General features: G+C 42.4%; 1 protein-coding gene across 1 annotated transcript in view; it reads right to left on the bottom strand.

The window, feature by feature from the left end:
- The window catches only part of Gtf2f2 (general transcription factor IIF subunit 2), a 121,968-nt gene extending 108,739 nt beyond the window's left edge, over positions 1-13,229 (bottom strand). Inside the window, exons 1-2 of the mRNA XM_032917430.1 lie at positions 12,986-13,229; positions 9,983-10,056 (exon numbers count right to left, since the gene is read on the bottom strand). Of these exons, the coding sequence (XP_032773321.1) occupies positions 9,983-10,056; positions 12,986-13,051 (140 nt within the window). The 5' untranslated portion in view covers positions 13,052-13,229. The remainder of the gene's footprint in view (positions 1-9,982; positions 10,057-12,985) is intronic.
- Positions 13,230-13,540: the final 311 nt, after the last annotated feature.

Genomic DNA, 13,540 nt, shown 5'->3' with positions numbered 1-13,540 from the left:
TGCCTGGTCACAGTGTCTCTTCACAGCAATAGACATCCTAAGACAGAAGTTGGTACCAGGGACTGGGGTGTTGCTGTAACAAGCTTGACCATGCTTTTGTTTGCAGGAATGTGGTCTTTAGGTAAGAAAAGTAGTTGAATGTTGTATGTACAGTGATTTTAACTGTAGGGACCTACCTCAAGAGCTTTCAGAGAAGATGAATGTTAGGATGTGGCCTAGAGGCTGTTCTGTTCTTTATATTTTAGTGAAGAATGTGGCTGCTTTCTGCCCTTGTCCAAAACATCAGCCTGAGGCCAAACTGAAGAGTTTTGGATTAATTGCCTTTGCAGAGGAGATTTCAAAACACACCAGTGTGGACTGTGTCATGTGGATATTAGTGGCTACACATAGGCAGATCTATATAAGGAAAAGGAGCAAGCTAAGCAAGGAAAGTTAACAAAATGTATGATTTGAGGAGAAAGGGAGCACTAGAAAGTGGAATGGAGCTAAACCCTGTGTTCAAGGAGATGCTAAATGGAATAAAGGGAGTGGTGACCTCAGGGCGAGACCACACCCAGCTCAGCTTCTGACTTGTGAAAAGGGATTAAAGAAAAGCTTGGGGGCAGACATGGTGACTAACATCTTTAATCTCAGCACTGGGGAGGCAGAGGCAGGCAGATTTCAGAGTACAAAGCCAGTCTGCTCTACAAAGCAAGTCCAGGGTAGCCAAGCTTAGGCATGGAAGGAAACTATGGAAGACAGAGAGCTGGTGAAAATGCATATGGTGAAAAGTAGATCCATGTTCCAGCTCCAGCAAGGAGCAGAAGTTGGCAGATTCTGCTATGTGGTTAGGGCTTTAGAGTCAAGGATAGAAAGGGGTTATAGAGTCTCCATAGCTGAGGAAAGCTGCTGAGGCCGAGTTTGTCTGTGGGGAAGCTCCCGCAGAGAAGCCTAGAAAGATCATTGCGTGAAGCTGTGAGGGTAAAGCCTGGACTGTGTTGCTAGATGCTAGAGATGCCGGAGTTGTGGGACACTTGCTATGGAAAGCTGCTAAGGGGGACAGAAGCAGGGCAAGAAAAGTGTGCTGCACTCAACAAAGCTGAAGGGAGTTGGAGCTTGAGAGCCCTTAACATCAGACGTGGAGATGTAGGGCCTGCAGTTTGCCCAGCTGGTTTTCAGTCTTGCTTTGGTCTAATAATATTCCCTCACTGTGCCCCTCACTGTGTCCCTTTCCTCCGTTTTGGAATGGTAATGGATATCCTGTCCCATTAAATGTAGGAGGTGCATGATTTGGTTTTTTATTTTAATTTTAAAGGGAATTACAGTTAAGAGATTACCATGAATCTCAGACAAAATTTAGACTTTTAAACACGTGCCATGGTGTAGAATGTGGTAATTTGAAAAAGGGTCCCCACAGGCCCATAGGAAGTGGCACTATTAGGAGGTGTGGCCATGTAGGAGTAGGTGTGGCTTTGTTAGCGGAAGTGTATCACTGGGGGTGGACTTTGAGGTCTCAGAAACTCAAACAAGGTTAGCAGCTCACTGTCTCTTCTGCTGCCTCTAGATATAGACCTCTCAGATACCTCTCCAACACCACCATATCAGCCTGCATTCTGCCATGTTTCCCACCACGATAGTCATGGATTTGACCTGTCAATTGTTAAGTCAGCCCCAATTAAATATTTTCCTTCATAAGACTTGCCATGGTCATAGTGCCTCCTCACAGCAGTAAAACCCTAACTGAGAAGAAAATCACTTTATACTGTTTACTGGATTAAATAGAGGTGAACACAAAGTCCCAGAAAACAGAATTTAGGTTTGACCCAGGTGGTGGTAAAATGGAGGAAGAAGTCCACATGAGTTGTTAATCTGTCAGAACTAATAGAAGAGGAAATGACTGGAAGTGGGAGGAAGTGAAAAAGAATGGATTAAAGATCACACTGACATTTCCAGTCTGGAAAACAAGAAAATCACCCAGATGCAATTAGGGAACACAGGAGGGGAGAGTAATTTCCTTTTTACATAATTATAGCAGCAACTTAGCTAGAATGAGGACAGATTAATGAACTCTGACAGGTTAACTTCATAGGAAGCAAAAGCTTGTTGTTGAAAAACTAACTTTTTTAAAAGGTAAATACATATATCTTTGCCTTTGTATGTATTAATGAAGTAAACAAAACTTTATTATTCCACATTAAAACTATCACGTATCTTTTGTCTAAAGATCTGTGGCCAAAATGGACAACACCAGCTATTTTTATAAACAGTATCTCCAGAGAGCAATGAGGTAAACACCTGGCCTAACCTTCAGTTTATCAAAATGCTATACCTAGGGGTTGGGGATTTAGCTCAGTGGTAGAGCACTTGCCTAGCAAGCGCAAGGCCCTGGGTTCGGTCCTCAGCTCCAAAAAAAGAAAAAAGAAAAAAAATGCTGTATCTATTCTTCCTCCTTCACTACTCTAAGTAATTTCCCAACACCCACAACATTTCTCCAAGTTCCACTCATTCTTCTTGCTAAAAAAAAAAAAAAAAGCCAAGTGCAGTAGCAAACACCTTTAATCCCAGCACATTGGAGGCAGAGGCAAGGGTATCTCTGTGAGTTCCAAGGCACCCCGGTCTACAAAATGAGTCCAGAACAGCCAGGGCTCTGTTACACAGAGAAACCTTGCCTCAAGATGACAACTCCCCAACAAAAAAATCGTGTCTCTGTTCTTCACTTTCAAAGTATTTCTTGAATCTGATACCAAAAAAGGTCAGTGATAGACAGTAAATGTCTTTCTTTCCCTAGTTAAGAACTATGAAATCATCAGTTACATTGGAGGTTGGTTTCTGCTGCCTGAACAATTAAGCTCGAAAGCCATTAGGCAATACCAGAGAGATAGCTGAGGTAGGTGGGCTGGACAGTACAGTCATAATCTAAACGGAGTAAAGCGGATATACTCAGGGTTGAAGGATATCCTAGGGCAAGTTGTCAAAACAAGGCTATCTCTATAAAGGACATAATCGCTTAGCTGGAAGTATGCTGCAGAAGGAAGGACATCTATATAGGACGGCCCCTGAAACATGTCTTGATACTCCTAGCAACAGAAGACAGCCTCTCTCTAAAGAAGACACAATGGGAACCTAACAACCTGAGGGGAACTTCAAAATAAACTTAGGGGTTGGGGATTTAGCTCAGTGGTAGAGGGGAAGGCCCTGGGTTCGGTCCCCAGCTCCGGAAAAAAAAAAGAAAAAAAAAAAAAAAAAAAAAATAAACTTAGAAGACACCCTGCAATCAGGTGGTCAAATTAATACCATCTGAAACAAAACAAAATGCAAAATCCCTCTAGAGCATCAAAAATATCCAGCTGTACTTTGCTATCTGTCCTCTGCCAAGGATATATGACTCAAATCTACTCAAATCTAATCATGAAGAACCATCAGACAGACACATACTTATTAAGATTACTGCCTTGTAGATATCAACAATATTAAAGTTTATACATTAGAAAGGTTCAATGGGTTCAGAAGAGTCTAGATTGAATGAAGAAAAATTAAAAACACACAACAAAAGAATGCAATGTAAGATTCTAAACTGGATCATTGTTATAAAATAATACAGAGATGACTGGAAAACCTGAATGAATGAAGTCTTAAGAATGACTTCAACAATTAAAAGCTGTGTCCAGTATATTTAAGCAATTCCTACTAAGGATTGAGACTGTATCTTTGCTTATCGATGACCTTTACGTCACTGACTTGGTTCATGGGATAAATTCCTAGAAGTTGATGAGACTGCTGGGAACAAGGCAAGGATATTTTATTATTCATCTTTTATTCTCACTAACCCAATCCTCAGCTGAGTCAGTGTCGGCTCTGTCTCACTGTGTCTGTCTGGGATGGTAGCAGTAAGAACTAAAAACAATGCCGAGCTATAAAGCACCTACCAGGGAACAGTGACTTACAACTCCATTTTGTTCTGAGCAGCAGTACTGTGTAATGTGCATGCTGCATGTGTTGCTCTATGCATAGACACACATAAACACTGTCTTTCCAACAGTCTGTGCCAATTTAAATGCTGTCAGCACTGTAAATTTATCCTGAATTCATTCAACTTTTACCTCACTGATTTATTTGCAGACATTTATTATTAATAGGCCCCAAATGATCTGGGACTTTAAATCTATTAAGAAATAAAGCTAGATATCAAGTGTCTCTGAAAAGACATCTATGCATAGTACTCAAGATTATAGGTAAAATACAGCACAGAGAAAATAATAAGTGCTATGAGGAAGATGGTAATGTAAAATTAAAGAAGCTAAAGCAGACTAGAAACTCAGGTGGGATGATGGACCTCAAAAAGCACAAAATAAAGTACAGAGGGAATCAGGACATCTCATAAACTGAGTTACCTAATTGGCCCTATGTCCAACTATCCACATAAGGTGTCATTCTGCATAGTTACAGCTGCACTCTGTTTCTCAGATATTAAATGGGATCCAAATTTGAGGAAAGTTGTTGTGGTTTGCCCTGGAGTTATCTGTATTTTGATGCTAATTCCACTGCCCCAAAGACAGCAGCCTAGTCACTACTCAGGAATCAGGTGACTTCACCAGAACTTTCTCCCCCTTGAATCTGTAAAGTGAGGGGCAGGTACAGGATAGAAGGAGGCCTATCATTGGAGGAGAAGGAAGGATGGGCGGGAGAGAAGTTTGAAGGAGGAGGAGGGGACTGGAACGGAAAGGAGGAGACAGGAGGGAGAAGGAGAGAAGCTGTGGCAGGACAATGAAGGCTGATGTTAAGATTCTGCTCTGTGGGCTGGAGAGATGGCTCAGCGGTTAAGAGCACTGACTGCTCTTCCAGAGGTCCTGAGTTCAAATTCCAGCAACCACATGGTGGCTCACAACCATCTGTAATGAGATCTGATGCCCTCTACTGGTGTGTCTGAAGACAGCTACAATGTACTTACATATAAATAAATAAATCTTTAAAAAAAAGATTCTGCTCTGTGTAGTTACAGGTTGTTATTAATGTTCCTAAGGGATGGATGGCACCAGGCTTTGTATGATTAAGTGGGCAATTATATCTTATCAATTGGGTCAAAGATTATTGTGTTGTGTGTTCTTTTATGTGACGGTTTGAATGTAGGAAAGTGTGCGGCGGCAGGAGACACTGGGCCGCTGCGAAGTTGGGATGTGTTTCCACCAAGATATCTAGCAGATATCTTGGGGCACCACGGTGCCAGACCTAGTGAGGTAAAAGACAATAATACATTTTTTATTTTTAATATCTTTACAACAGAAAGTTGTCCCCCACCTCAGCTGCATGTTTTTTCCCTCCCTTCTGCTTCTCTGTCTCTCCACCCCGCAGCCTATCTGTGTAGAGATGACCAGCTTACTGTGTAGCTCTTCCTAACTTCTGGCCTATGTTACACAGCACACTCTCCTTAACCCTGGGGGGTCTGGTATGTATAGAGAGGTCTACCTGTACCACATGGTGCCTACTGTATGTGATATATGCTATGACTTACCAACTAAGCACTTTAAACACATAAAGTGAACATGAGGAATCAATACATTTCCTTTTAACAGATAAGAAAACAGGGGGTAAGTAACTGTGGTTGTTTAATAGGTTTGGCCCTCATAGACTGCTAGAGTAGGTGTGTCCTTGTTGGAGGAAGTGTGACACTGTGGGGTTAGGCCTTACTGACTCCCAGTGCTCAAGCTCTGCCCAGTGTGGAGTGTCAAGCCTCTTCCTGGCTGACTTCAGATCAAGATGTTTAATTCTCAGCTCCTTCTACAGCACCAAGTCTGCCTGGATGCCGCCAGGCTTCCTGCTATGATGATAATCACCTCATTTTATTCTAAACAAACATCTGTTAATGGAGACCAGTTTACAGGTATAAAAATCTGATGACATAATATGTAAGATATCAACTGAAACCCTGGTAACTCAGTCACACTCACTTCTAAGCTATCCCTCATCCATTGGACATTTTCTAAGAGTAAACTAGGTAATTCAGCAATAGCAGGAGACAGGAATATAAACAAGACACATGGGAGAATGCAGTCTACTGGGGCAAGCTGTTTTCAAGCCTTTCTCCAGTAATCTCAGCGGACTATTTAGTATAGGTGCGCTATTAGTAAAGAGGCCAGATCTTCTATAAGGTAAAACTATGTGTCATTTTGGGTAGAGAGACATCAACTAAAAGATTGCTTTTTTTTCCTAAGGAAATTCTGGCATGTTTACTTTCTCCTCGATGTAATTTATTCAAGTGTTTTCAAGTTACTTCTACTAAGGATTTTCTTTCTAAAAAGACCCAGGGAACAGGGGGACTAGCTATAGTCAGAGGAGGAGACAAAGAAAAACAGAGCAGTAATAAACCAGAGCCTTGAGCCTCCATACAACAGCGAATGACAACACAATTAGAGTTGTGTGCTACGTTCTGAAATTAGCTACACTGAGTCTGAGAGTTCAGTGGAATAAACAAAGATGCTTCAAAACTGCATCCATATGTTACACATCCAAAATAATCAGGATGCAATCTAGAGGCTTCCACACCAAACTGTCACCACCTCCGAAGAGTGTGAATGGGAAATAGAGATGACTATTTGTATTAAGGTGTTTTTTTTTTTAAATACAAAAAAGGGGAATGTATTACTTATGTAAGAAAACACACATGCACAGTATTTCTGTTACTTCCAGCCAAGCTTTTATATTCCTCATGCTGTAATGACCAAAAATTATCTTCACGGCTACTTCATAAACGTAATTTTGCTACTGTTATGAACTGTAATGTAAATATCCTTGTGTCTGGTGATTTTGGGTGATCCCTGTGTAAGGGTCGTTCAAACCCCAAGGGGTCGAACTACTGATAGAGAAGCTTGGCTGAACAATTAGTCTTAGACATTATTCTTGTATGCCCCATGTAGCTTGCAACCATGATTGTATCCAGGAAACTACCATTACACTGTTTTGATAAGTGTATAAAAAATAAAACTGCTTGAAATAAAGTTGTCTCAGCCTCAGTCTTGCTGAGATCCCTCTGGGTTGTCCTGATTGACACTCCCTCTGACCACAGTCAGTTAACCCTGGCTTGGTAAGTAAGCCCCAGCGATGAAGAACTGAAGTACAGCCATCTCTACTTGAACATCACCTGTGACATCTTATTTCAGTGACCGATGCAGTATTTGGGGCTTGCATGACTTCCCTGAACCTAGTTCCTGTATGTCTCAGTCTGTCACACTAAGAGAGATCATGCCAATCTCTTCCAATAGGCACAGTTTTTGTACAGATTTACAGGAATGTAATGTTTAAGTTTACAAAGTCATTTAACAAGCCCTAAGCTTCTACTGTCTTATAACACTGCCCTATGACCTGGAGAACCATTAGTGCTAACACTCACACTTCACAAACAAGGAAGCTAAAGCTAAGGTAAGTCCCAAAGCCAACAACTACACATAACCGTCCAGAGTCTAGTGAAATCACACCAGATGACAAGGGGTTCAGTATACAACTGCACAATGTCACACAAGAAACAAAGAATTTCAAGACAGAACCTCAAGTAAGATAAAGTGCAGGCAAAATGTTCTGGTGCACTATGTAAAGATTACCCTTGAGGCACTCGGATGCTGATTTCTCTGACCCTATCTTGTTGTTGCTGGACATGGCATTATGATGCTTATTTCAATTATCTTCTGCTTCAGGCTTGTGTAAACACTGCTCCCCATTTATTCTCTGTCAATATGGGTAGAAGGGAGAACAGAATAGGACTTCCACTAGCCAGGGGAGGGGGGAGTGTTAGAGATGGGATGGGATATTCACCAGGAAAAAGGGGTCCTCAGAGACATCCTGGGGGAAGAGCCAGACAATACTAAAATGCAGCTATCTTGGGGTTGGGGATTTAGCTCAGTGGTAGAGCGCTTGCCTAGGAAGCACAAGGCCCTGGGTTCGGTCCCCAGCTCCGAAAAAAAGAACCCAAAAAAAAAAAAAAAAAAAAAAAAATGCAGCTATCTTGGGGATTTGGGCTGGGAGGGAGCCAGATGAGCTCAGAGGATCAGAACAGATCAATGGCTGCCCAGGACTTGTGCAGTAAAGCTTGATTTAAAAGAATCTAGTGTCTCTGTCTCATTCATTTGGAAGCTAGCCAGGGATAGAGAAATACTGTCACTTTTTAAAATGCATTTACAACAAAGAGGGGGAGAAAGTCTAACCCCAGAACTATGTGTGTGTCTTGAGGAAGCTTTAAAACGGTCCCTGAAAGGGTGAATTCTCAGATACTTCCAACAGCACCAGGCAGCCATTACTAAGCCTAAGATGCACTTGAGACACCAAAGTGGGAATAGAAGAGATGGCCAGCGTTACCAACTTAGAGTTGGGGGAGGGCTACATTTGAGCAGTTAAAGCTAGTAGAAGAGAAGAGGCCACTTTAAAAAAGACTGAAAAGAGAAAAGAACTGATGAGAGGAGGAATCATGTAAACTAAGATGCTGAGCTGGGGACTGGGGGAGCCTAGCAAAGTATACAAAGGAGACAAGGAAGGCAGATGCTGCCCCGACGGGATGGCAGGAAGGCAGATGCAGTTATACAGCCATGTCAACTCTGATGAGGACCATCAAGACAGCTGCTATATAAATGCCCAATAACATTTTTCAGAGCAATAAATCCTTTGGTGTTGAAGTCTGTGCTGACCCTTGAATTTGGTTTTGACCACCAAGACTTTAGCAAACAGACATAAGTTCAGGCTTGGAAACTGCTTGTACTTGTAAGCCCACTTTCCTGTAGCCACTGTGAACTCTCACCACCAATGAAAGAATATGCTGGAGATGAATGAGATGGCCCCTGCCCAGCTGACACCAAGCTACTCAATAATTAACAAGACCAGTCCAGTCAGGAAGGCCTTCCAGGTCAGCCCCAATCAGAAAAAAATCCAGAAAATTGTGAACAAATAAAATGGTTTTTGTTCTAAGAGACTAAAAGGTGGGGACATCAGTAACAGATGAGAGCTATTTCAATGAAGCACCAGGCATGAGAATCTCAGTGAAGTTGGAAGAAAAGTAGCTGGGTAAGGGGCTGGAAAGAGTTCAGCCGTCAAGAGCACTAGCTGCTCTTCCAGACGACTTGGGTTCAATTTCTAGCACCCTCAGTGGTTAAGAACTATCTGTAACTCAGTTCCAAGGGGTCAGATGCCTTCTGGTCTCTTCAAGTACCAGGCAAACAGTGCACAGATACACGTACCGCCAAAAACCTCATCTGTATAAAATAATCTTTTTTAAGGGAATGGATGAAGTCAGGCATGGCGGTGCAAGCCTTTAATCCCAGCACTCAAGAGACAGAGGCACGCAGATCTCTGAATTCAGGGCCACCCTGACCTACATACAGAACAAGTGCCAGGACATCCAGAGCTACATAGAAAAACCTTGACTTGAAATAAACTAAACAAACAAACAAACAAACAAAGTAGGTTAATAAAGGATAAAGGTGAAGCCCAGCGATAGAATATTTTCTAGCATGGAGAACCTGGGTTCAATGCCCCTTATGTGACTGTATGGAAAGAATGGAACATAAAGTCTCAGGTGAAATAGATGTTCCCCTATGTCCTTCCATAGACCTTTAAGCAGGAACAATGACAGTGCCAAAGTCCTTCCATCAAAGTACTTTCTCCGTATACCTAGCCCAAACACACCTCTGCACACCACAAACAGATGAAGGGACGGGGAAACCATATCAGCTGCTCCTGCACTACCAGTAAACTCCACAATAAATTGAGCTCTATAGTCACACTACCTATCACACATGTACAAGCCTGTCTCCTCAAGGAATATATAAGTATCGCATGACCTGCTTTAACAACCCCAGTAACTCTTACCTTCTAAATAAGTTCTCTAAGAATGTAATTAATTCAAAAGCCATTATAAACATTTTCAAACACAACAGCTTTTAAAAACTTATAGTATATGTGCTATACATATATACTATATGTATATATTATATATAATATTTATATACATCTGTAAATAACTTACTTGGCAATCCTCAGTTTCCCAACTTCACCTCTTCCAGGGGCTTTTGCCCATTGCTGGGACAAATATTTAGGAACCTAAAATAAAGCAAAACATTTCAGAGATGATATACCCAGGAATCATATACCTTCCTCGAGGTTATACAATTAGTCAATGATAGAACAGGATTCAAGGTCAAGGCACCTCAAGGGACTTTGTTCTTAACCATAAAAATACTGTGTCTAAAACCCAGATACAGAAGTAAGCAAGGGATAAATTCTAATAAGAAAAAATACATTAATTCTAGTAAGTAATCTGCCTCTGTTCTTCACAGTCCTTTAGATCTTGAAATCAGTATCTACCTTTCAGCTATTCTGTTATGAGAAGCAAAGAGGAGATTTAATAAAGCACGAAGCATATGTGTTGTGGGGCATAAGTATTCACTGAGTGCCAGTTGTCTAATAGTAATCTCAGAATAATAATAACATGATCACAATGAATACAGGACTGAGACACAGCTGTTGGGGCTGCAAAGGGGAAACAAGATTATGGGGGCTCGGGGAGCGGGGCAGTATCTTGACTACAGTTATGGTTTTAACAAAGGAGTAAGAAAGACTGGTTGTTATGTATTCGATTCTGTGTAAGTTCATCATATTAACTTACTGGACTACCAAAGGGTGTCAGATGATATGCCGGAGGCTGGAAAAGAGGAAGGCTGAGGAGACAATTCTGTCAGACACCTTGTAGACATCGGAAATTCATCCCTTCAATCTCTTTTCAAACTCAAATGTACTCTCCCCCGTCTACAGATATGAAAACTGAACCCAGGGATACTGATACGACTCAGAAATAAAGCTAGGTGAGATTGTGGGCAGCGTATCTCAAAATTCCGTGTGAAATTTTTAATGGTTTGAATATTTAAGTTTGATGGGAGCTGGAAAAATGGCCCAGCATTAAAAGTACTGGCTGCTCTTCCAGAGGACCTAGGTTTGATTCCCAGCACCCACATGGCAGTTCATAACCAGCTATAATGGTAGTACCAGGAGATCCAATGCCCTCTTCTGGCTTCTGGGTCTTACTACATTCCCCTGACTCACAAATGTAGACCAGGCTAACCTCTCAAGCACTCAGATTAAAGGTGTGCAGCACCACAGGAGCACCTACTTGATAGCTCTGCTTTATTTATCTAACATAAGCACAGACGCTCTAAACGCACAGAGGTGGAGGATTACCATGAGTTTAAGGCCAGCCTGGGTTACACAGTGAGTTCCAGGCCAGCCTGAACTACAGAAAGGAAGAGAATGAGAAAGGGAAAGATGAAAAGACAGGAAGAGAAGGGAAGGGAGAGGAAAGGAAGAGAGTAGGTTTTCTTTTCTCCTGTTACTTACAACCCTCTGCTATATTATTTGTATTAATCAGACTTTAGTCACTGTGACCAAATATCTGACAGAAACAATTAAAGATTTATTTTGCACTGGGTATTTTAGTCTCTATCTGTGGAAAAGCGAGGAGGAGCACTGCAGCTCACATCGCAATGGCCACGATATAGAGAAAATATAGACAGGGCCAGGGCAGCCCTAAGAACATACCGCCAGTATCTACCTCTTCCAACTAGGCCCCCACCTCACCACCTTTCACTGCTTCCCAGAGACGCCATATTACAAATCCACCTAAGGAGTAACTAATCCCTTAATTAGATCATGACCTACTTTGCCTCCAGAAAACATCACCACAAACACACCTAGAGGTGTGTTTCACTAACTGCGTAGGCTCTTAATCTGATGAAACTGACAAGACTAACCCCCACCCACTTTAGTTTTGTGTCTCTCTGATATACAGCCTTTTCAATTTCTTATATTCATCATACACTGGGAAAGTAATATGTGCCCAACACTAATCAAAGTGCAAAGAAAGTGACTTGGAGGTGGAGGCAATCAACACTGCGTACAGGTACAAAATATCGCCAGAAACTGTTAAATGGTTTGAAAAACTTAACATGGTCTGCAGAACTGGCAAACGGGAGCTGTTCAGAGTAATGGACAGGAAAAGACACCTTGTCTTGATGAGAACTCAGCCATGTGCTTAAAACATTGACACTCACTATAAAGATAAATCATTGATAAACCAAGTTTGGGAAACGTTGATGATTCCATTTAAATACGGCTTTTTAAAACGAGATTCCCCACAGAGTAATAGTCCCCCAGTCCATATTAAAAATGTAACCCAAATAGATGGTGACCACTGGGCAAACAAAGCCTGGCACGTGACCGTTTAAAACATTTACTGATGGTCAGTTTCATGAAACCTAAACTCGCTCTTTAAAAACACTAAGTCAACAAACTTCTCTTTGAATTCGGAACTTCCAGGTCTTTCGAGAGCTCCAATCGGATTACCAACCCAGGGAACACTTTACCAGTGTAAAGCGACAGAAGTCTTCCAGACCAGCCGAAAGAGGAGAGAGAGAAGAGAGAGAGAGAGAGAGGAAGAGAAGAGAAGAGAAGAGAAGAGAAGAGAAGAGAAGAGAAGAGAAGAGAAGAGAAGAGAAGAGAAAAGAGAGAGAGGAGAGAGCAGAGAGAGAGACAGAGAGAGAGACAGAGAGACAGAGAGACTGAGATTGATTCTGTTTCAAAACAAAACAGCAAAAGTTCACAGGGACCAGTTCCACTTTGTGGTCCAGAAAACTGTATATCTACTCACCTAATTTATACACATTCATGACTAAAGTTAACCTTACCAAGACAAAACAAAGACAAAAAACAAACAAACAAACAAAACCGCAAGGGCTTTTCCGGCATGGGGTAAAATTTACTGCTTTCTCGGGAACATCAGGAAGGCCAGGTCTTGGCGGTAAAGAGAGTTCTATGGTGGGCGGATGAAATTGACAGACTCAAAGATGCCCTGTGGCCCCTGAAGTAAGTTCTCCAACCTGCAAACGGGCGCAACAGCGACCCGCTTCTCAGAACAGCGGTGGCCCGGGAAAGACAGACCCAGAACTTTCGGAAGCGCCCCGTGGGGCTCGCGTCTCACCTTCACCAGCCACACGCCGGTGTTCTGTTTGGCGCCCGTCAGATCGAGTTCCCCGCGCTCCGCCATAAGTTTGTCACGTGAGGCGGCGTGCGCGCACAAGCAGGGACCCGGGACTGAACGTCAGAGAGCGATAGACAGTCCAGAGCCGGACGCTGGGACAAGTAGACCGCGAAAAGCTGGAGTGGCTCACCGGCCGGGAACTAGGAACTTAAGACAAGAGGAACACGCCGCTGAATGAAGAAGTGCGCCTGCGCACGGTACGTCCGGACAGCGTCCCGCGAGGGACAAATTTCCTGCTTCCGCAATTTCTTAGGTGGGTGTGACTCCTGCCAACGTGCAAACTTGAGACCCAAGTGCAGAAAGGAAAAACCAAATCCTGAGTAGTGCATTTAAAGAAAAGGTGCCAAAAATGGGGGAAAAAAAGGTTAAGACAGACAAAAACTATATACTATATGTATTCATACCCAACCCTAGCTGAAGAGGCTAGGCATTTAAAGGACAGACTTAGGGGTAAAAGTCACTTTCTTGGCCCAATGTCATTGGCACAAGTGGGCA

Source organism: Rattus rattus, chromosome 12, assembly GCF_011064425.1.
Source record: "Rattus rattus isolate New Zealand chromosome 12, Rrattus_CSIRO_v1, whole genome shotgun sequence".
In the NCBI taxonomy this organism is placed as follows: Eukaryota; Metazoa; Chordata; class Mammalia; order Rodentia; family Muridae; genus Rattus; species Rattus rattus.
Note: the sequence above shows the minus strand (reverse complement) of the source record. Positions and strands in the feature narration are given on the sequence as shown.